General features: G+C 37.9%; 3 protein-coding genes and 1 long non-coding RNA gene across 4 annotated transcripts; 1 reads left to right on the top strand and 3 right to left on the bottom strand.

Annotated features, from left to right (window-relative positions):
• Positions 1-861: 861 nt before the first annotated feature.
• On the top strand, positions 862-4,918 carry LOC103717870 (high-affinity nitrate transporter 2.3-like). The gene is made up of 2 exons (XM_008806411.4): positions 862-2,068; positions 2,256-4,918. Exons 1-2 carry the CDS (start codon positions 903-905, stop codon positions 2,620-2,622), a joined length of 1,533 nt encoding a protein of 510 aa, XP_008804633.2. The 5' UTR covers positions 862-902; the 3' UTR covers positions 2,623-4,918.
• On the bottom strand, positions 3,336-9,839 carry LOC113463440. Its single transcript, XR_003387660.2, has 2 exons — positions 9,548-9,839; positions 3,336-9,451 (listed from the first exon to the last, which is right to left on the bottom strand). It is a non-coding gene; the product is annotated as an uncharacterized LOC113463440 (long non-coding RNA).
• A 4,064-nt stretch (positions 9,840-13,903) lies between these two features.
• Positions 13,904-16,003, bottom strand: LOC103717868 (unknown protein 1-like). The gene is made up of 2 exons (XM_008806409.4): positions 15,850-16,003; positions 13,904-15,429 (listed from the first exon to the last, which is right to left on the bottom strand). Exon 2 carries the CDS (start codon positions 15,169-15,171, stop codon positions 14,368-14,370), a length of 804 nt encoding a protein of 267 aa, XP_008804631.1. The 5' UTR covers positions 15,172-15,429; positions 15,850-16,003; the 3' UTR covers positions 13,904-14,367.
• Positions 16,004-21,437: 5,434 nt separating this feature from the next.
• LOC103699813 (probable calcium-binding protein CML27) lies at positions 21,438-22,396 on the bottom strand. Its single transcript, XM_008781816.4, has one exon. It carries the CDS (start codon positions 22,310-22,312, stop codon positions 21,752-21,754), a length of 561 nt encoding a protein of 186 aa, XP_008780038.1. The 5' UTR covers positions 22,313-22,396; the 3' UTR covers positions 21,438-21,751.
• Positions 22,397-25,152: the final 2,756 nt, after the last annotated feature.

Below are 25,152 nucleotides of genomic sequence, written 5' to 3' on the forward strand. Positions count from 1 at the left end.
TGTGGAGCAATCACCTCTGTAATGTTGACCCACCTAGATAGCTGTTGACATTCCTTGGGGATTATAGAACTATAAATGAGGATACTCTAGTCATTTGAAAAAAAATGGTACATCCATTATTTTTTTGGTACATTAGGTATGACTGCCACTAACATAAATGGCTGTCACAGCCGCAGGATCCTTCACAGCCACAGGCCTGCAGCTCACACTATAGAAAATTCCTACAACCAATACTTGGCAAAATCTCGTAGGTCCTCAAAGAAATTAAAAAGGATTTCTGCTGCACCCAAACTTAAATTACCCTGTTCCAAGCTAGCACCTGCAACCATATTGAAGGCAAGACTAAGACCCTAAGAAGGCATGATTCGAGCCTGGAGTTTGTAAGCTGGAACCTTAGAAACAATTAGAAAACAACTTAAAAGGGTCATAGTGTCCTAACGTAATTAACTAATTTAAAAAGGGAGGATTGAGGATATTTTTCTCCACGAAAAGAATTAGTTCCAGTCCCCTTGGAGTTGCTGAAGATTCCAAAGTCAAAAACGCGACCAAGCGGCGTTTTGATTGCCCGCTGCCGTCTCTCTCTTTCCTTGCCCTTTCACAACCGCGGCGGGGGGAAGACATACCAAAAAGTCCACAAGCTTTTCTTCTCCCCTCAATTTGTTCTTCGTTTTCTTCCTTTTCTCCCATGACACACAGAATTTTCTTCTGCATGCGCCTTTCCGCTATTCCCTCAACAACTCCCAAACCCCTAAATGTCTATTATCTAGCAGAGAAGGAGGCCATGCTCCCTCAAGAGTCCCAAATACACTCGTCTGGACTGGTCCAGTTACATAAAAACAAGTGCAACTTTTAGTTCCTGATCAGCTACCATTCACCACCGAGTGAAGCCCAAGGAGCGAGACATGGAGGATTCAAAGAAACCATCCTCGCTCCAAGTGGAGTTACCGGAGTCCGAGGTGACGCACTTCAAGCTTCCGGTCGACTCGGAGCACAAGGCCACCGAGTTCCGGCTTTTGTCCTTCGCCGCGCCGCACATGCGCGCCTTCCACCTCTCCTGGTTTTCCTTCTTCTGCTGCTTCGTGTCGACGTTCGCCGCCCCGCCACTACTCCCGGTGATCCGCGACAGCCTGGGCCTCACCACCACCGACATCGGCAACGCCGGGATCGCCTCGGTCTCGGGCGTGGTCTTCGCCCGCCTCGCCATGGGCACTGCCTGCGACCTCGTCGGCCCCCGCCTCGCTTCCGCCTCCCTCATCCTCCTCACCACCCCGGCCGTCTACTTCACCGCCATCATCAACTCCGCCTCCTCCTACCTGCTCGTCCGTTTCTTCACCGGCTTCTCCATCGCCACCTTCGTCTCCTGCCAGTTCTGGATGAGCTCCATGTTCTCCCCGCCAAAAGTAGGGGTCGCCAACGGCCTCGCCGGAGGTTGGGGCAACCTCGGCGGCGGCGCCACCCAGCTCATCATGCCGCTCGTCTACGACCTCATCCGCGACACCGGTACTGCGAGTTTCACTGCGTGGCGTGTCGCATTCTTCATCCCGGGGGTCATGCAGACCTTGTCGGCGATCGCCGTCCTAGCTTCAGGCCAGGACATGCCCGACGGCAACTACCGGAATCTGGAGAAGGCCGGAAACAAGCCCAAGGACAGCTTCCATAAGGTGTTCTACCATGGAGTCTCAAACTATAGGGGATGGATACTGGCCTTAACGTACGGGTACTGCTTTGGGGTGGAGTTGACGGTGGACAACATTATAGCAGAGTATTTCTATGATAGATTTGGTGTCAATCTCCAGATTGCCGGGATCATTGCGGCGAGCTTCGGGCTGGCGAACATCGTGTCGAGGCCCGGTGGCGGGTGGCTGTCGGATCGGATGTCCGAGAGGTTTGGGATGAGGGGGAGGTTGTGGAGTTTGTGGGTGGTGCAGAGCTTTGGTGGCTTTCTCTGTATCATGTTAGGGAGGATGGACACCCTCAGTGCGTCCATTGTGGTCATGGTGCTCTTCTCATTCTTTGTTCAGGCTGCTTGTGGGCTCACCTTCGGTGTCGTCCCTTTCGTCTCCAGAAGGTAAGGATGGATGGCTAAAACTTCTAGCACAATCTTTGTCCTGGGTTTCAGACATGTTAATTTCTTTCACCAGAGGCCATATCCGCCCCTAACAAGTTTCAAGTTTTCAAAATTTTCGAAAGAATAGATATTAGTTTCTTAAAAACAATGAAAACCAGCAACCATGATAAAAGATATGTTTGTGCAGGTCTTTGGGATTGATCTCTGGGATGACAGGAGGAGGTGGCAGTCTGGGAGCAGTCATAACTCAGCTTATATTCTTCAGAGGCTCCAAATACTCAAAGGAAACAGGGATCACCCTCATGGGCATCATGATCCTGTGCTGCACCCTACCCATCATGCTCATCTATTTCCCACAGTGGGGTGGAATGTTCTGTGGCCCGAAACCAAATGCAACAGAAGAAGTATATTATTCAGCTGAATGGAATGAGAAAGAGAAAGAGAAAGGTTACCACTCAGCAAGCTTAAAGTTTGCAGATAACAGTGTCGGTGAAAGGGGTGAAAAAGGGGGCTCTTCACCTACAATCCCCGTGGATGTACCAACACAAGCATGAACACATGAAATTTATTTAAGAATGTCAACAGCCAGTTCGAGAAAGATCAACTCACCTACTGTTTGATTTCTTATCCTTGCAAGTTGTTGATATGTTTAGATGTCCGAATATGCTGTCTGGAATGAAAATAATGCTTCTTAGAAGAGCATGTAAAAGCCTGCAGCAACTGCTGCAATAATCTTTCCGAGGTATGTAGCATCTTTGTGAATCAAAAGGCTAGAAAAGTTGAGTTCAATGTTTCGTTCCTTTCTCTACTCTGTACCTAAAGCTTTGTGACCTTAATTACAAGTGTTTTAGGGCAATACAAGGATAAACTAACTAAATTTGTGACAAAACAAGGCCAAGGCTGAAAGTTTTTATGAGTGGAACAGAATAGAACAGAGTCGTGACAGAAGGTCCTTGAATTCTAAATGCCCTCATTAGAAGCTTAAATATTAAATTATGATTAAAACAGATCCAGCTACAGCTAGTACACCAATTAAAAAGAAGATTGTTGATAAAACAACTACAACATAATTTCCAATCAGTAAATAATCCAGAAAGCTCTTCTTATAGGACGGGTTATAAAAAGGCTACGATACCCACCTACCGGTCCCCAAAATTGTTAGCTTCCTCAATGACTTGCATCTACAAACGTTTCAAGCCATAAACTTTTATCTGGATGCCCTTTATAAAATTATCAACCAACAATCAGCATAAGAAGACACTAAAGCTTGAGGGAAAGCTCTGGAATTCTATGGACAAGGAAATGAGTTCACTTTTCATTGCTGCTTCTTATCAGAGAATGGGCATCGGGGAATTTTGCACAAAAGTTTCTTTATCTAAAACAGCATATTGCTTGTTCATTTCAATCATTGCCTTCCCAGCAGCTGTGTCTGACTTGATCCTCATCTGTCTCATAAAGTGCAGGTAAGGAATACAGAAGCACAAAAACTGCAAAGAATTATGCGATAAACATGTTAAAATTTATGTAATGCATTACTGGCAACTAACAAATTTCCGGACACAAAAATGTACCCTGATCATAAGGAAATCTGTTACAAAAAAAAAAGTGCAATAAAATAAAGTAACAAGCTGAAAAATTAATTCTGCAACCCCCTGTCAATCTCTGGGGATACTTCTCTAGATATAGGCATTCCTGAAAACAGTTTTGATAAAGAAAGCAATGACTCACCATTTACATTAGGAGATGTCCAAAACTATGCAAGCAAGCATGGCCAAAATGTTGATCCATATCTATTTGTCTGTATGTCATAATTATATGGTTAATGCATAATGTCCATCAGTTGAGTGGACAACATGTTATAGGCCAAGTGCAGTCTGAGAAATATATCCATGGAACCTAAAATTGAATACTTCCCTATTGTTTTGAGCGTTTCTAGTGCTAGTTGATGGTCAAGAAGATATCCACTGTCTTGCATACCAGCATGGATTTATAAGATTTCAGATTATTCAAACTCATATATAGGATTTAGAAACATAGTTATCTTTCTTTTTTCCAGCAATAACCAGGTTTTGAACCCCTGGATATCCTGCAATGGCAACTTCTTAGGGAAGAGGCGCCACCAAACAGAGTTGACAGTTCTTGGCGATGTGTATTTTTTTTGAATTTATGCTTATCCGAGAAAGATACTGGTTGTTATATTGATATAAAAGGACTACTAGATAGAAAATAACATTCATCAGTCAAATAGTTACCATGAAGACAGTCTTGAAATTGGTCAACCACAAATGGAAAATTCCTTGTAGATTAAATCAATCAACCAAAAAGAAATTCAAAAGAATTCCAACTAGCATCCATGTTCATATCTACAGAACTCTTGACCTTTCATCATTATGTGTCATGTTTCTTCAGTATGTGTTAGTAATCTAGGGGTTGCAATTAGGAAAATAATAAGAAGAGGTACAGGTATCAGCTTCTCTGAACACTGATACTGCATCATCATTCTTTTGACCAAACCTCATTGCCAGTGTGTTCCAAAGCCAGTGAGCGTATGAGGGCCCCAAATAATTGACAGCTGAGCAGGAACAGGCAGTAGTAAATATATATACAGGAATAGCAAAAGGCATGTTAAAAAGGCTTCCACCTTGAATTCAGTACAATCTTCTGATAACATTCATTTAAAATAGTTCAATTAATTCCTATAAAATTGGTTCTTTGTTTGGTGGAAATAAGTGAAGAATCCCACAAGTATTTGTATCTTTGCAGCTGTCAATGCATTTTTGAAACTTCTACTTCTGTCAAGTAGAGATATCCTGGTAATCAAAAAAAAGGCACGCATAATATAATTGCAAACAACAAATAGATAAGCACCTGTGCTGGCTTGATGAACACCTGTGATCATGTTTTCTCTATAATTAGAAGATGATATATTCATATACCATACATGTAGCTAACTCCATTCATGTATTAATTTCATTGAATGATAAATATCAATAACCAAGGACATCGCTATCTAACAACCCTGCCTCTCAAACAGATGCCATGGATGGAACTATCTAGACCTCCAAGCTACGGACAGATGAGGTATGCATTGGAGGAAACAAAGGATCCTAGATGAAACAAAACATAAAACATCAAAGCAGGGAGGGATGAAATGGAACCGACCAATGTAGAAAAGAGTAAAAAAACTGAACCAACTGCCAATTACAGAAAGAACCCACAAGCCAGTGATCACCTGCATGACAATTTTCCCTGCTGAGAACTGAACATAGATTACACAAAACAAGGATCAATTGTTGGAGCTTTACTGTGTGGAATTTCTTCAAATCCTTTCCTGAAGCAACAAATCTGAAAATCGCAAAAGTTTCATTGATTTTATGGCTCACTGAATGAACTATTGTTAGGAACACGTCCTTGGGCAAGATAACCTCCAAAAAATTTGGAGGGGACCTGAATTTTATAAGTAAAATAGTGGAATTAATTTATGCACTGTAGATGATAAACTGGAAACTGTATCATTGTAAATTGATATACATGTATGTAAGCTTGCTGCATGGCAACCAGAAAACTGCATTGCTTACATCAACTTTCTTTCCATCAGCTAGTAAACTAGGGGGCAACAATGAAGAGAATGTGTTACGTTCATGTTGTTTCAAAGTAATGTAGCTTTTATGAATAAGTAGGTAAAAAGAAGGTAGATGAATTATTTATGGCAAATATTTACTAATCTGTTAAATTAATATCCAATTCTCTCAAACTGACTATTTAGTAATATATCAAATTAATATCAAAACAATACTACCAGTAAAAATATAACAGAGTGACAGATAAAAGTGAGAAAGTGATAGCCCATGCATTCAAAGAGAAGCCAGAGAACAGTAACAGCAGCAAGAATACTCGCTGACATTTGCTTGTTTCTCCATAATATGATATCGGCAGCTGAAATCAGAACAAACAAATCAGCGACTAGATGTTGTTTTAACGTAGCAAAAGCATTCTCATACATTATTATAGAAATTTGGGGTTAAAAGAATTATAAATTCAAGCAACAGCATTGGTATATGAAAGATTTAAAGATCACATGAGACTTGATATATGGTAAATAAACTGCAAAGATTATGTCAATTTATCAATTTAAGCGACCAGTCCAAAGTATGCTACAAGCAACAAAATAGATACTAAAATGGAGTAGAGAACTTAAGAAACTTAAGCAACTCATTGAGCATTTGTCTGCCTTCCCAACATCTTTCTATTTTTAAAGCAAAATGGTGGAGATTTCTTTCCAACATCTGCCAAATATAAATGGTACGTTGTACATTATATTGATCAAAGCCAAGAAAAAGGAATTTTTGTTAAAAAAAAATCAAATATAAATTAAAAATAATGCTTTGTGCAAAAAATTTCAATAAGGCCCATCACAAGCTTCAGTTGATGAAAAACATCCAAATGAGTGCATAAATTGTATTCTTAATAATATATTTTTAGGAACAAAGAAAAATGCCATACAAACTATACAGATTAGACATCATTTGTCTACATTTACCCAATCGTCATTATTAAATCTTGCTCTCATAGTGGCAGTGAAGGATACATGAGATATGATGAACATAGAAGCAAATGGAAGGTGCCAACTGGTTCAGTTGGTAAAGTCAGCGGCGGTTGGACACCAGTGACATACTGACATGTCTCAAATCTCCCCCCCACCTGATTTCCTCAAAGCTCTCCTATCCTAGTTATTGAAAAAACAACATATAGAAGCAAATGTCTAATGGCATCTTAGGCAAGTAATATTTGTTATGACATATGCGGATCAGAAAGTTAATACTTCAAAATAACTTACATCATTTTTTATAGATTTGAATTTTCACGGAATCATCATCATGCAGAAAGTTCAGGCAAAGTCACTGGTTGTCGGACACCAGTGAGATGGTTCAAATCTCTCCTGCACCTAATTGAGGCCGAGTTTTCTCCTGTCCTAGTTCTGAAAAAACAAGATACAGAAGCAAATGCCTAATGCCATCTTGGGCAAGTAAATTTGTTATTACACATGTGGATCACAAGTTAATATGTCAGAAGAACTTACATCATCTTTTTTAGATTTGAATGTGCATGGATTAATCATCATCGCACGGAAAGTTCAGGCACAACAAATACGGACTTTAGATCATGACTGGAGAACATGAGTAAAGCGGCATATGGGCAAGGCTAGGACAACAGGGCCCTCATGTCCAGCTGTATCTGTAATAGATCACTCACTAGGTTCATGTGTTGTTTTATATAGACAGCTGAACCAGCAATGAAGACATGAGCATCTCTCATCATATTATGTATTACAAAATGGTTTTCTAAGCTCAGCATAGATGTCCAAACATTTTCTTTTGAAATTCACAACTGTCACTTACCAAATCAAGCTGTCTTTCCAGATCAGTAACTGTCATCCATTTCGGCTTTCCAAAATTTTGCTGCTGCTTCAATACTCTCTAATGACATCCCACAAAAAACAAACCCCACCTTCTTTTCCACCTATTCCGCTGTCAATGCTCTCCTCCCTGGTTCTTCTTCTTCTTCTTCCTTTTTTGATAACAAGGGAGGGAAACCCATCCAATTCATCGAGAGAATCCACTAAATACAACCAAATGCTGTAAGAGAAGGCAGTAAGAACCTCTTATTCGGTTCACACTTCACAGTGAACCATATTCACTCTGCTTTTCCCTTTACCCTTCCCTCACATCCCTACTCCATTGCAACCACCCTCTTCTGGATGGAGAATGAACTTGTACTGCTTACATGCCCAAATAACCAGATATAGTCAAGTCACATAAGCTAAGCTTCCGGATAGCCTCATTACAAATTCAGAAATTGTATTTAAACAGAACAGGTGCTGATAATTGCTTATTTATTTATTATCTGAGGTGGGGGGAAGCTTCATCCAACAAGATGATGATTAGCAATTCAGATACAAGGGAGAACATAAGGTCGAGCCAGGTTAACTACAATACATTGATTAAATGAAACAGAAATCTTCATAAATACTATGAGCTAAATCAGAAATTCCCAAGAAAAAAGCTATTAACAAATAAAAGAGAAGGGACATTTAGCAGTGCTTATATAATATTTCCCATATAGCTTAAAAGATGCTCAATATATGCTACAGTTGCATGTTTAATATTTAGTTATTAAATATCCAATCATAGAAAAATATTCTCAAAAAAAAAAAGAGAAGAATATTAGATTTGGAGATTGGATTTCTTAGCATAAAAAGAAAAACCTACAAATATAACACAATCAAAATTCAGAGTAGCTATTCCGAGACTCTTCTTGTAAAAAATATTTTTACACCAATAGGACTACAAGTAAAGAAATTGATACGAGAATTCCGAAAAGGCATTACATTTTCCTCCTCCGAGGATGGTATGCACCCGGTTCCTTCCTCCCAAACAACCGTTTCTTTTTAAAAACCGGGAATAGGGCCTTCTCGCTTTCAGAATCAGAAGACGATGAATCTTTGTACACAATGATCGTCTCCTCAGCTGTAGATTCTGCCATTCTTCCCTAAAGATCTTCTAAATTTTAAAAGGAATGCTAAAGAATTGCAGAACAAAGTGGAGTCAAATGGAAAAGAAAGGAGAAGGATAGATCAACCAAACTTTGTTATAACTGATAAAATATAAAGTAGAAGCAAAATTATATCACTGAAAAAGAATTGGAAAAAAAATATGGAGATCTTACCGATAAAGAATCCATCAACCAAAGCCTTCTCATTTGCTCTCAAAGCCTGAAACTGAAGCTAAACCCAGCAAAGGCGAGGTTCCTTTATGGTACGCCCATCGGACGGATAGGAATGCATAATCTGATGATCTAATGGTCAAGTCAAGACTTATTTTTTCAGGGAAGAGATGTTGGTGGCTGTTACACGTGGAGGGAATTGCAAGCAACTTTCTTAGAGTCTCTGATCCAATCCTCTACAATTACAGCTCAATTATTCATATATGCCATAACAGATGTTATAGTCATGATTGCATGAAATCCATATAGTAAATAAGATCACATCATGATATCATGAAGCTCGCATAATCACAACCATCGCACAGTGTACAAAGAGTTACAAGTCGTAAATAAGACCACATTATATGATATATGGAGCTGGCATAATCAATCACAACCGTCGCACATTATGCAAAGAGCCATGATTGCAAGACTAGACCTCTCCAATACACGATGTAGTAGCCTCCTCCAATGGCCATCTCATCAGCATTCTGCAACAGATACCGTCTTGAATCTGCTGAATTGATAACCTGGATGATCTCAACATATCTTATGCAGGGGATTCAATATGCCTTCTCCCCACTCTAAGGGGATACCCTCGCTATTAGCAAGCTGGACCACCTAAGACAATAAAGAAAGAAACATTGAGCTCATTGGATCCTCATCCAATAATTGTGCAAAATGGAAAAATTTAACAGGCTAATTTGGAGGCAATACACAGGTCATAGATCACTATGTTACTGCAGTTGAGATGGATAGCCTGAAAGTTTCAGTTCACCCAGATGGAACATATCACTGTCCTCCAGACATACCAACTCCTCGGCCTTTCTTGCTCTCCAGCACAGCAACCTTTGTAGAAGTTCAACTGTCAGAAGCCAGTTGGGGTTGACTTTGCAACCGTAAAATCAGTCCAAATCTACAGGTTTGTGCAGATAATTTAGGCCCCATTTAGGGGAGCTTGTAGAGGGCCAAAAAGTACTTTCTGACCCTCCAAAAGCACTTTTGGATGAAAAAGGGTATTTGGTAAAAATTTTAAAAAGCTATTTTAGTTTTTCCAGAAAGCTAAAAACAGCTTTTTGGGAGAAGCTCCATTTTGGAGCTTTCCGAAAAAGCTATTTTGAGCTTTGTCGGAAAGCTATTTTTTTACCAAAATACCCATAATAAAATATTACATACTTTGTCTCTTTATAAACCTAAAAATCTACTGGAGCCCTAATAAAGAACCCTAGCCGTAGATCAGACTCCCTTCCGTGCAAGAAAAGGTATTCTTATTTCCTATTATTGTATTATACTATAAATATAATATTATATTACATTATATCATAATATATTAATATGTTATGTTAAGTAATTTAATATTATGTTATATTATGAAAAATTAATGTACACTAATAATTATAATATTTTATACTTTATTATTGTATTATACTATAAATATAATATTATATTACATTATATCATAATACATTGATATATTATATTAAATAATTTAATATTATATTAAATTATTATTATGCAATGTTATATTACTATATTACAATAATATCATATTACATTACAGTAATATTATACTATATCATATAATACTATACAATATTTTTTATGGTAATTTTGTTACACAAAAGTATTTTCTCAGTTTGTTTACCAAACACATGTTAAAGTGGCACAGCACTTTAGAAATATAGTTACCAAACAACAAACAGCTTTTTATAAAAGCTCTACTGCCAACAGCTCCCCCAAATAGGACCTTAGTCATACTTATATGTAATAACCAATGCAAATTTGGCCACTCAATTGCAAATGTGGCCTTACAGGCAGCTTGTAGTATTTTTTTTTTCCTTTCCTTGGCAAACTATATTCCATTTTCATAAAAGTCAAGCAATAGTTATGACTTTCATCCAACACACACACACACACACACAGAGAGAGAGAGAGAGAGCAAATAATATGAGAGTAGAGAAATATTTATCAAAAGATGCACTATTTCTAGACCCTCATCTTTTGAAAGCAATATTCTGCATTACTGTTTCAGCCAGCTGCCATATAAATAAAAATCATTTTCACAATCATGCATGTCCAACTCCAACCAGAAGAAAATCTATGAGAGTTGTCAAGATCTATCACTTGATATTAACTGATACAAACTAAATCTTCATGAGTATCACTTTGCTGAAAATCGAAGACAGATTGCCATTGCACCAACTCCAAATGGGAAGATATATGAGTTCAAAAATTCAGAGTATTTGACAGTTTCTATACAGCATGAATTAAATAATGCTTGGAAGGAGTGACAGCATATCAAAGATCATAGTCATTAAAATTATCGGGTAGTCATGAACTTCTGCTCTAAAACAGTAGACCCCTAAATTATATCCTTCAGAACCAGGAACAAAGATGCACCACAAACCACTTAACCACTACTTTTGTATCCAAGTAAATAGAGACAATAACATTCAACAGACAAATTCAAAATAAATGTAAGTATAAACTTTGAGCACGTAAAATAGGGTCAATATGGATCATCCAATATGTTGCAGTCTACAAGACATGTTACTCATTTCTCACAGAAAAAACAAGATTAGCATCAACTGTTAGCTAAATCTCGTTTTTTTTTTTTTGTAACAAACGACAGCTAATGAACATTTAGTATACTTCTAGGCTACAAAACTATCCTAATTAGGAACTGTTAGCTAAATCTCGTTTTTTTTTTTTTTTGTAACAAACGACAGCTAATGAACATTTAGTATACTTCTAGGCTACAAAACTATCCTAATTAGGATTTTGTGAAAAAACACCAGTTATAAAAGCATCAGCGGTTCACATCCCAGTAAAAAAACAAATATGAAATAGAGAGACAGAGACGAGGATCTAGAGTGAACATAATGAGCAAATTTTGCATCAGAAAGGTGGATGTAGGATCATGTGCAGCTGATGCTATTTTCTATCCAATAAAAGAAAAGGAACAGATGGATACCTATTTGTTCGGATTCGCAGGTACTATTTTCTATCCAATAAAGTTTTCTTTTTCATTTAGCACTGATAATGTATACTCTTGACAGAAGCTGACCTCCCTAATTCCAGCTGATGTGTGAAACCCCTCAATTTCATGATCCATTAAAGAGGTTATTGAAGCTAGACATGGAATTACCAAAACATGGTTTAAAGATAAAACATCCATTTAAGCAAAAAGAAGAAACTTGAGCCAAATACATAATGACAAAATAGGCAAAAAGAAAATGAGGGTTTTATTACATTTATAGCTAGACAAAAGAGTTTCAATCACATATAATCTAAAAGATATTAATCTTCCACAATTAGATTGTTCTCAACTCATTCCTTAGATGGAGAAAATTTTTGGTGAACATACAAAACATCATTATGCTGCCATTTTTAAAAGATCCGGCAGTACCCCACCCTGGTGGAAGCCTTTCAAAATTCAGCTCTGCACTATTTAAGCAGTCTAAATATTTAATAAACAGATTTCCACTTTAAAGTCAGTTTTGTCATTTACACTGATCTAATAGATCACTAAATCAGTATAACATTCCAAAAATAATATATACGCACATATAATTTACATGCACATCTGACCACAAATAAGTATGAATGCTAAACCTACGTGGACATGGAAGCCAGCAATACGTTCCATTTGTCAACAAATGCAAGCTTGATACATGGACCTACCTGTCCCTTGGTGTGGAACTTAGATAAAAACAAGGCAGATGTGGTGTACAGCAAATCTACAAACTTTTTACAAACACACATGTAGATTCAGCAGTTCTATTTGCGCTATTCCTAATTTTGGTAAAGAATAGAAAAAATTCTGAAGTCCAAAGAAATAGTACAAACATTTCAATATAAAGTAATGAGATCATTAAAGTCAGACAGGCAAATCGGAATGAGGAAGGCTGCTATATCAAAACATCTGAAAACTAGTATAAAAGAGAGCAACATTTACAAGAATGAGCAAGCATTCCTAATTCATTTCACTTGAATAAGGATACTAATACTATCATAAAGGTGCAGGAATCTAAATTCCAAAAATCAATAACATAATTAAGATAACTTTTTCCTTTGGCAACAGAAGAAGTAGTATTAGCAAGCAACAGGAATTCTGATTAGGGACTTGCTATTGGTCTTGCTTTACATTCAACTTAATCAGCAAGAATGCTAAAGTAGAATTATGCATGTCATTCTCACAAATACATTCAATCATTATCAAAAATTAAAGGCTGGTAAATTGCAACTGAAACACTCATGCAAGACCATAAATAAATATACATAAAAGAAACCAGAAAACAACATAAAGAAATCCAGCTAAACAACATTCATGTTCAATGGTCAAATTCCTGAATAAATTGCTGAAAGTGACAAGGTATAGACAAAGAAGATGCCATCCAAAAATCAACTTCCACCTCACAATGACAAGTTGGTTGAAGCAACAGTACAAATCAAGCTTTGAGATATTGTTAGCATCTCCCATTGCATAAGACTTTACACCAAAAATAATGGAGGGCTTTCAACAACCTCAAATAGTTTATATGAGCGGCTTTGAGAGTTTAGTAGCTAAAGCTTGCAGATATTACACTCAGCCTGCCAAAATACCTACACCTGGTGCTTGTTTCCATGCAAGCAACCAAAAGACCATCTTCTAGAACTGAAACAGAGATGACAAAGTGCACCAAACACGATCACTGCCAAAGGACAAGATCATAGAATATCATCATAATTTATTATTATATGTTTTTAAAAAAGAAACATAACTGGAAATGTATGCACAGAATTTCTCCACATGACTTAAAAATCATTAGCTGCCACCATGGGAATTTCAGCACCCTTGATATAATAACTCTTAGATTTACTCATCATGAAAAAGCAATAAATGGATACCCGACAGATAACACCTTTGTCCGTGTCTTTCCTCCTAACGGTAATCCAGAGAGACAAGACAACGTTTAATTAAAGTCAGACCAATAATAAAGAATAACAAAAAAGGCAAAGATAACAAAAGATGATCATCATATCACAGCAAGATATGCAATTCTGCTACAAATTTCAAAAGTAAAGATATAATTTAAAAAGGAGACAAATCATAAACACAAAAGTATACTTATAAACACCGAAAAGAGTTGTAACATTTGGATGTTTCACAGGTGAAAGCAAAAGACATCTATAATTTCAACTAGACATTATGCCACATCTATGACTTCAAAGCCTGGTTAAAGTCAACAAGATCAATGCTATGGACATGATCACGGACATGCTGCTCCTGGCATTAGCCGACAAAATAAAACCCACCAACACAGATACTCCAAAGCAGATAAAATTGAAAGCTTCACCCAGGAAACGACAATCCTCCAGGCACAGAACCTCTGCAACAGACAGGTATAGCAACAATCGACCAACACTGAACTGACACTTAAGTTCACCAGACACTAGTATCCTGTATCTAAAACAAATTATTTACATTAACAGCAAAAAGAACTCTGTAACAGAATCCTTCTTCCATCCCCCACCTATGACATCCATGAGAAAGGCTACATGGTTCCGCCCAACTTAGTTCCAAAGTCCAGCTTTTGACATATTTCCGGGCTAAGCCTCCTTGCCTTCAAAGCAGGTGGCCTAATAGGTGCAGCTGGACATGTCTCTGCAACGCCAGTTAGGACAGGTAAAGAAGTGGGCGTCTTGGAACCTTCTGAAGGATTGCATTCAACAGGCAACATCTGAGCAGATATCTCCCTGACCTCACTTGAAACAATCAGATCAATAAACGACTTACAGATACATTCCAAGAGGCGCTCTTCCTCTGCAGCATCTTCATAGGCATTGGCTTCTGCAGTCTCCATGGATTCACTGGAGTCAAATTTTAGCTGCCGGCGAAGAGGGATTTTACTTTCCCTCATTATCTTCTTTTTCGGTGCAAGCATCAAATCTTCTGGGCCGGGAGCAAATGGATCAAATATGCTTTCAGTTGGAGTTTCACAGCCCAGAACAGTATCCTCCTCCTCATTTTTATCAGAAGAGGATGAAATCTCTATTATTTCTCTATCCATAAAAGGGGTAGCCGGACCGAGGTATTTTCCATTGCTAAGTTTGAGGAGCCCAGCAACTTCACCTTTTGAATCACTTACTTTCTTCGAACAGGGAGCTTGGCGAGAAACTAAAATTTCACCATTCTCCTCTTTCTCCACCTTAACTCCATTCTCCTCTTTCTCCACCTTAACTCCGGAACCCATTTTTCCATCCCCAATATCGTTGCCTTCCAAAACCCTACCTTTCTCCAAGCAGGAGACCTTGGAAGACTGGGAGTCTGCTACACCATCTATCAGTTCAGTTTCCATCTCTAGAATCTTGATGATGCTTTTTTTTCTGGAACGATAGCTTTCTCTTTGCACATGAAATACAGGAAGAAAACTTCTTCCTGAGCTCTTCTTTCTCCTTATTTTCGCAGCTGAAACTTATATTTCTCTCTTCTCCAGTCCTCAATTCCAGAATACTCCAGCCAAAAGAACAGCAGATCAAAACCCTAGTCTCTCAATCTTCCCATCAAATCAGCCAACAGAACACGAGATAATCATATCCGTTCGCCAAGAAAAGCCCTAAGAATAAGAACAAAACAAATCTTTCACCTCAGAAACCACATAAAATGTAACAACCTCGGAAACCCGATGATTTTTTTTTTCCACCAGAAACCCTAGAATCAGTTCAAAAATAGAACTTTTAAACTCGAACCGATCGAAATCTTTAAAAAACAACCAAAAACCTTGTTAACCCAACATTTCTGGTAAAACATCTATATCACGAAATCCAGCAAACAAGACTCACATAACCATAGAATAAAAAAAAATCCAATCTTGATCCAAAAAAAGGACCTTAATATTCCCATTTCTTAGCAAAAAGCCTAATCCCTAACCTAACTTTCTACAACATCAACCCCACAAAAACCTCGACAGATCGATTCGACTTCTAATACCTCGGAAAGCATTATAAAGAGGAATATTGGAGAGCAGAAAGCGTACCTTTAGACAAGGGCTAATTGCATAGAATGAAGATTGAAGAGAAACAGAGAGAGAGGGAGGAGGAGAGGCGAGGGGGGGAGAGAGAGAGAGAATGGGGCTTTGGCCTTTTGGGAATGGCGGGAGAAGACGGCGGAGCTTCTAAAAACCGCGGAAGTGGCAATGATTTTATGACCACCAACGCGGCAAAGCCTGCTAATCTAACGGATGAGACTGAACCTGTCTCTCGGGATCCGTTCATGTCGCTTTCAGCCAATGGGAAACTACCGCGTTTCGCGTCCACCAATAGTTTTCTGAAATTAACTGTGTTCAGAGTCGCTTCCAATGCAAAAAGAAAAGAGAAGAACTCTGTTCAGCGATACCGCACAGCTGATAAAGAGTTATCGGCAACCCCGTTTCCTGCCGTTGGATTTTTCTTATCTACGGTCAGGAGATTAAAATGACGACAGTTCTGATTTTATTAAATGCATTTGTACTTATCAAGTATGAGGACAAAGAATATTAAGAGTTAATGATTTTAAAATTTGATACATGGAATGGAATAAAAGATTTCTATTAAAAATACTAATGCTTAGCTTAGAGGTTTGCAAACCATATATGGCATACATATGTACACTTTTATAGCAATCATATGGACCCTACGTTGATTTAAAAAAATTTCACATAAGTATTTCATGTGTAACTCTCCTATAAAGTTGTCACTATATTCAAACTATTAATTTAAGGAGCAATGGAAAGATGGTACATCTGCAATATAATTTTTTTATAAATTTTTTTTTTTGAAGAAATATTTATGAGGTACCAAAAAAAAAAAGAACATTTGTGATATTTTTCTATTGATTACTAACATGAAATCCTACAAAATGAATTTGCACGACAATTGAATAACTTTCTATTGCTTTTTTTCTTGACTGATATAAGTTGTTATAGATTTTTATTTATTTGTTTGAGAATTATGTTACTAAATCTTTATTATATCTGAAAATTAATGGAATGTAAACATACGCTGATATAAAATGTGTGATTGAATATGATTTCATATTTGACTTGAGTCTACCCATTTCATGCATTGCTATCCTACTGAAGATTTTGATTGGAGTGCAGGGTTTATTGTTATATACTCATAAAAAAAAAACACTCATGGATAAATACATGTATATATGTGTGTATGTATATATATATAGGAAGACTAGTTTCAAAGGGAAGACCTTGAAAAAAGGCTTCACCCTGTGATTTGGAATTTTATTGCATTTACATCTCCACCTCTCTATGTTACTTTGTTCTCCAATTTTTCTGATTGTATTTACTCTCGGACTGTGTAATTCTGGTGCTTTACTAAAAAAAACCCCACCCAAATAAAAAAATAAGAAATCCTGTTTTCATGCACCTTTATTGTACTTATCTTTCCAGATGCTGAGTGCAGCACTCCAGTTTTGCATAATGCGAATCTTTTGTAATTCTGGTACCGGATAGCTGGACCACGACATATCTATAATATCCTTCCTACCAATTATTTTAAGAGAAATTTACAACCACACCCTTTTAACTTTGGGCAAGAAACATATTCACCCCAAACCTTTAATTTTTTTCAATTAGATCCTAAAACTTGACCTTTTTTTTTTTTGTCATATGTTGATCCATATTAGACCAGGCTCTCATCTTCAAGATCATGGAGAAGTTTTTCTTCTTCTTGCCCACCGTTCCAATGCCGCCACCGCCAACCGCTTTCTCGACACCCTCAAACTCTTCAACCTGGATGACGATCGCAGCCTCGATGTCAATGACCGATTCTTAACAAGCTTTCTAAATATTTAAAAATTTATACCTTCTCTTCCATCTTCAGAATTATTAGCTAGAAAGTATAATAAAAGGATGACGATGAGTAGTAGGAGTGGGGACGGTGGAGATGGTGGAAATCCAAACCAAGGCTGCCTTGGGAGAGAAAAAAGTACAAGGAATGGGAGCCATTCCTTTATTAATCCCATTAGTATAGTGGAAGGGCTTCTCCATCTCTTCATTGGAGAAGCATCCCTTCCTCCTCTTTCGTGTCGCTTTCTTTATTTTTTTATAGATTTTTTTGGCATAGATACCCTTCTAAATATTAGATTTTGTGTGAATATCCTTCCAAAATTGATATTTACATGTATACCCTCGTAAAACTCTATTATTGTACAGATGTTCTAACGATGTTTAAAAAAATCGTATTTATATTAATTAAAAACAAAATTAAAATATGAAATGATATTATTACCCACTCTCTTCCACCCCCCCCCCCCCCCCTCCCCCCGGGCACCCGGCTTCCCCAGCCCCCGCGGGCTTCCCCACCCCCGGCGCCTCCCCACCCCCCGCGGGCTTCCCCCTGGCGTCCGGCTTCCCCACCACGAAACCCAGCACCAGCAGCGGTGTCTGCAGCGACGACTCGCACGTCGCCGAGCTCCGCGCCAGCCACAGCCCCCCTCCGATAATCGGAATCGACGCCAGTAGCGTCAAAAGGTTCAAGTATCCGATCACCGTGTTGCTGAATCGGTACACAGCCATCTCAACTCCTCTTTTTCCTCTCTCTCTCTCTCAGACTGGTTGGTATTGTTCTTACTTCTTTGCTTGCTTTCTTTCTTGGACTGCTGGGTCTGGGAGTGGGGATTAACTTCTTTTTCTTTCTTTAGATTGTTTTGAGCTTGGAGATTGGACTGCCTTGGTAATGTGGTTTCGTTTTTTCTTTTTTTTCAAAAAAAAGGGGCCACCTTTCCTAGTTTTGTAGGGTGTTGTAACGATGCTTCCCCTTTCGTGGCCCAGAGCATTCTGAACAGGATTTTAAATTTTCGAGTGCCCTGTGCGCAGATCTTTTCTTACTTGGATGTTAAGAAAGAACGGAGGGAGGTTGCTCTACGCCTTTCACTTCATGGATTCTTAGTGGAGATTCTTATCATCGTTTAGTGCATATAATGATGCTTTTAGAGATAAGATCACAGTTTCAGCAGCATGCTTTTGATAAGAATGAACCACACTGTGTTCACTTTACTGCTTTAGGATGGGTCAAGCGTTCAAAAGAATCAGAACATGAAGTGACCTGTGCTTGATAGGATAAGGGCCCGATTCTGGGTGTCGAGTACAGCGTGCCAACTAGTATGAAGGGACTTCTACTGTTTTTGGACCAAGAGAATCTACTGCAAGCTTCTTGGACTATTCACAAGTTATGAAATCATCTTCCACAAACTTAAAGATCATGGAGTTTTGCAGAAGACTGTCCTTGATTGGAAAGATAGCTCGCTTCTATTAGGCTCTTTTCAAATCTTAAATCTTGCTGAATCTGGCCCTTATAACCAATCCCCCCAGGAAAGAACAACCATTGCTGAAATAATCAGAACTGTTTGTATGGATCTTTAAAACGTGATATTGTGTTACTGTGTGTTTTGCAGGAATTTTCAGCACATCAGAGTTGGATTGTTGCATACAAATTTTCCAATTACGCAGCCAGGTTTGTAATGCCATGATACGAACTCGATCTGCTTTGATTTCTGTATTTGAATTCTCATGATTTATTGTATCTTAATTTCTTGTAATATGTGATTGCTCGGGCAAATTGGTAGATTTTTATTATGACATGAATTCTATCCTAATCCATCCATCATCGTGTTTGTGAGAGTTGTGATTGATTTAGAGTTTTTAAGATTTGTTGAAAGATCACTTTTCTTTTAACCCCAAAACGATCGATTTTCTATTATTTTCTTTTTAACCAATGCCTTGTTCTTGCCTGATCTTTCTGATGACCGATATTTTTCTCATATTAGTCCATATGTAGCCCTTAATACTGATAGTCTGGTTCATAAAATGTTAAGTTTTTTGGCTGGAAAACAGGATATTTCTGATCATCTCTTTTCAGAATATTGAAATATGACCTTTTTTTTCTTCTGATACTCCTAAGGAGATTAAAAGCAGAATCATTCTCGGATAAACAAAAAAAAAACTTCTGAAGAATTGATTAAGGAGATGTATGAATTAAAAAATAAATCATGTATGCCATCAATATATATGGCCTTTCTGTCAACTCTTCAACTATCAGCTGCAATCTGATACATGCAGAAAACAGGTGAGTCTCAGGGTTGGTCAACACGTCAAGTCACAAAAACTAAGATGATTGAAAACCTTTAGTCGGTAGACTCACTGCCCATGATATTAATCCCATCATTAAATTAATTGCAGGAGGTAAAGTTAGATACAATCAATTTTTTTTACGTATATACCCTTCTAAATATAGAAAATTATATGAATATCATTATAAAATTACTATTTGCTTGTATACTCTTATAAAAATTTTTATTTGCACTCCTACCCATTGAAAGTATTTTAGTCATTTTAATTTAAAACCGTTAATTTTTTAACGGCATTAGATGGCATGGGTACATATGCAAAAATAAGAATAAAAAAGGGTAGAATAGCAAAACAAATATTTGACGAGGGTATACATGCAAATATTAATTTTGGAAAGGTATTCACGAAATATCTGATATTTAGAAGGGTAACCATGCAAAAAACCCTTTTTTTATTGAAGGGAAAAAAATAGTGCAAAACCACCAAGGTGGTACCTTGGTGGTACTGGGCGGGGATTCTAACCTCATGGTAGCCAGAGGGGTAGCTGAGCCGGGCCCCAGGATGGGGAAGGCATGCGTAAAACCGGTTTAGAGAACATTCTCTTGGCGGGGCGGGGGCCTAGTGGGGGCTGCTACGCGGGAGTGGACTTGTCCCTTCCTCCTCCCTACTCTTTTTTTTCAATAAAAAAAAAGAAAAAGAAAAAAGAATAGTGCAAACATTTACATATTCACGGGAAAAGAACGAGAAGGAGCTGCCCAGTATAGTGGAAAATAAGGGATCATAATTAAAAAAGGCATCATCTTTTCCTATCTTTTTTTTATTTCTTTTCCTCTCTCTCTTTTCTGTCTTCAAACTCCAATCTGGCTTTGGAACAAACTTGCCTTCATTTTTTTTCTTTTTTTTTTTGCTCTGCTATTGATGGAGGGACTATATTTTAATTTGAAATCTAATTTAAAAAAAACTAAAACTTTAGGATGAATAGTTATTTATACGGAGTGTTCTTTTTATGGCTAGATCAGATCTTCTTGTCCATGCAGAAAGGAAAAATAGTTTTACATTCTTCCTTTCAAAAGAATTAGAAAAATTCTATTGACGGCTGCTTTCTCGAGACCCCCCAAAAAAGTATATATTAATAAAAAAAGACTAAAATGGTGGGAGCCCTCCATCACCGGAGAATGAAAGAGGCAATTATGTTTCTCGCACAAAGTTGAAGAAACATCTCTATAATTTTTTATTTTAATATCTAGATTCTCCATGGCACATGCACTTGTTTCTGCCTTATTATTGGCATAAGCATGCTTCTTTGCCCGGGATAGGGATCGGCGTGCTTTGTAAATCACAGCCATCCATATGTTCTCCATGTGCACTCAGATGTGCAAAATACCAAATAGATGGAAGCCTTCTCTAATCGGTACAACGGCAGTCCTAATATTAAAATAACCATTCATCCATTTCTGCACTAATTGAGTAAGCTTTGGCATCTTACCTCGTTTAAATCTATGAACAACATTTATTTTTTAAACACAAAGTGATTAACTTAAACAACCAAAATAGAAGCAACATTGACCAATCCAAATCAATCATTTTGATCCAAAACATAACAAACTCCGTTGCCACTTGTCCAATTCGTCCATACATAATGGAGTTAATCACAAAATTAATAACATAACAATATTTTCCCCGTCCCATTAACTGGTCAAAACATCAAAACAAGCAAGCATATTTAAATAACATGTCACGCACCCAAAGCAGCGAGATATGATGCATTAATGCTGAGGATGAATTAGAAGGAGTTGGCTGCATTAATACTAATCAATCAGCTGGACTGGACGGTGATGGCGCGCATCATGTGCACGAACTCGGAGAAATCCACCTGTCCATCGAGATCACGGTCCACGGAGCAGATCATCTGGTGGACCCGGTCGATGCTCCGGCCGTCGGGGAGGCCGAGCTTGTCGAGCACGGCCTGGAGCTCCTTGGCGGAGATGAAGCCGTCGCCGTTCTCGTCGAACACGTTGAAGGCCTCCCGCATGTCCTCCTCCTCGGCGGCCTCGCAGGCGGGGGAGGGGGGGGCGCCGAAAAGGGCGTCGCCGAGGGCGCGGTGGAGGGCCTCGAAGTCGTCGAAGGCGAGGCCGGCGGCGCCGGGGCGGATGTAGGCGGCGACGGTGGAGGCGAGCTCGGTGGGGTCGGCGCCAAGGCCGAGGCGGTCGAGGGCCTGGCAGATCTCCTCGACGGTGATCTCGCCGTCGCCGTTCCGGTCGAAGAGGTCGAATACGCGCCGGAGGCGGAGGTTGTTGAGGTTCGAGGTGCGGAGCCGGAAGGACGGCGACGGCCGGGCGAGCTGCGCGGAGATCGGCGGGGGCGTCGCGTTCGCCATCGAGATCGGATCGCGAGGAGAGGACAAGAAAAAAAATCTCTCTCTCTCTCTCTCTCTGTTATTGGAAGCAATAGATGGGCGTTAGGGTTGGAGGAGGGGGAGGGAGAGAGTTTTATAGGAGAGGCAAGGGACAGGGGTGGGGGCGGGGACGTGGACGGATAGTTGCTAATTTAGAATATAATAGCTCTAATTAGGAGTTAATAAATGGGTTTAAAGGTGGTTGGAGCGTTTTTTGGGAGTTAATTATGGGGTTAAAAAGTGGGAAGACCGCGGTACGGAATAAAAAAAATTTATAAAATTTTGGGCTGGTTTGGCTCGCTTATAATTTTTGGAAAACAAATTAAAGTGATTGTCGCCCGAGGAGAAAGTAATTTTTGTGATCGAAGCCCGACACGGAAGATTTAATTAAAGAAGACGTCGGAATATTTTATTTTCTTCTATCACAAGTGGGACGGATAACGAATCGTACGAGCAGCACTGGGGTTTTGCTACCGCGTCTGGGCTAAAAGTCGTCCATAACGCGTGAATCATAGACCGCGTAATGATAAGGGCACTTTAAAGATGGTTCTAGCGTAAGGCTTTCATTTCAAGTCCTCATGACGTATGTTTCTCCTTGTGGTTTATATTGTATAGATCTAGCGTTTATAAAACTAAATTTTTGACTGTTCAATATGCATGTGCAATTACGTTTGTTGTGGATTTGCATTATTTGATTTGGATTGCCGATTGCTTGATGGCTATGATGTAAGAGAGCATATGCCATTGAAATATTCTTGTCCGGAGAGAACATGTGTCATTGTAATAATTTTATTTTTAACCGAAAAATAGGGAATAAGCATTATCACTTTATTTAGCTAATGAAATAATTACAAAGAATGGCAAGTAAAAATGCTATAAGAAAAGAAAGTAATAAAAAAATTTTAACAAAATTGAAAAAGCATGAAGAAAAAAAAAGGAAGAAGCATAAAAGGAAAGAAGAACCCAAGAAGTTCCATACGAGCATATGTGATTGCATTGGTTGGAGTCACCCTATTCCTCCTAATAAATCTTTCCTCAAATTTTTTTTATTTTTTTATACTTTTACAAAAACAAGAAACTTTTAATTTCTTCTGGAAGCCCAAGAAAACCTGTACATAAGAGTAGAAAAGAAAAATAAAGATGGGGGCAATGCTCCATCCAAGTTATTAGAAATCACAAATTGCACATTTATACACAAGAGTAGAGGTTGAATTTTAATTTTAGATTTTTTTTAAAAAAAAACCAATCTTACCCCATTTGTTAATTGTTTCAAATGTTTTAAAATTTTGTCTAAGACGTGGAAGCAAGTCTTTTTACGTAAATGGAAAGTCTCTTTCACAATGTCTACGTGGGGTGGTGACTACACACGCACATGCACCTGGCTCGGCTGCTATTTCCGAAACATCTCAATAATTTGACAATTTAACCAATAACATCCACCAATTTTTGCACGGGGAAAATAAGCTTCAAGTGTCTGCTACATCCGGGCTCTATTCTTTATGCAACCACATAATTTTTTGAGTAAGATCCACAAAAATATGCAAGACATATAAAATCATCATAACCTCTCTATCGTTAGACAATATATTATTATTATTTGATAAAAAAATAAAATAATCCATCATTCATAAGTAATATAAGTTGTTTAATTCTAAATTTTAATTATTTGATTAGTATCGGTGACGTTCTAAATATTCGTTCTTTTATTAGGTTTCCAAACCATAGCTAAATATTAAGCATCCTGGAACTTTGAAAAAAAACAAGAGATAGTATGAGAGCTCAATAAAAATTTACACATATCCATGCTAATATAAATAATTTAAAAATAGAAAATAGCAATTAATGAATTTTAAAATAAACATAAATATCATAAAATTATACACCAATGGTCCAACACTGCTCAAATAAATTAGTATATGCGCATATATATATATATATATATATATATATACATATATATATATATATATACATATATATATATATACATATATATATATATATATATATACATATATATATATATATACATATATATATATATATATACATATATATATATATATACATATATATATATATATATACATATATATATATATACATATATATATATATATACATATATATATATATACATATATATATATATATATATATATATATATATATACATACGCGCGCATCATGAAGCAATCACGTTGCCGTGGAATTATTCAAGAACTGCCACCTTCCGCATCACGTTGCCGTGGAATTATTCGAGAACTTCCACCTTCGCACCTGTCGATTACCAAATCACCCACCGGCGTGGCTTTGGGTCAAAGCAGGCCAAACAATAAAGAAAATTTCTAATCCAGATTTTGAAAATAGTATAACTTCCAGTAACTGACGCTAAGAAGTCGTCTAATTTGGAGTGCCTGTCCTCCCATTCAATGGATTAATGGAGCCATTCCAAAAGGTTGGTAGGTTGGTCGACGTTGCCATTTGGATGATCCATTCAAAAGTCCATTTGATCAACTAATTGGAATGCCTTATCAAGAGATCAATTCATCAGCATCTGATGTTGTTTCGTCTCATGTCCCAAATTTTTCTAATGGCACTGTGTAGATTCCCTGAGCTTAGACAATGTAGACGCGGACGAAACCAACAAGTATAATAACAACCACCGCCTTCTTCTCTGACTTCCTTTGTTCTCATCGACAGTAAACAAACGTCCCTTCTTTTTTATTCTCTCTCTCTCTCTCTCTCTCCACCCACCCTCCTCATGGACCTCAACAAAGCTCAAGGTATCAAAGAAGGCATCACTTGTAGTTCTCATGAGT

The sequence above is a fragment of the Phoenix dactylifera genome, chromosome 3 (assembly GCF_009389715.1).
Source record: "Phoenix dactylifera cultivar Barhee BC4 chromosome 3, palm_55x_up_171113_PBpolish2nd_filt_p, whole genome shotgun sequence".
NCBI lineage: Eukaryota > Viridiplantae > Streptophyta > Magnoliopsida > Arecales > Arecaceae > Phoenix > Phoenix dactylifera.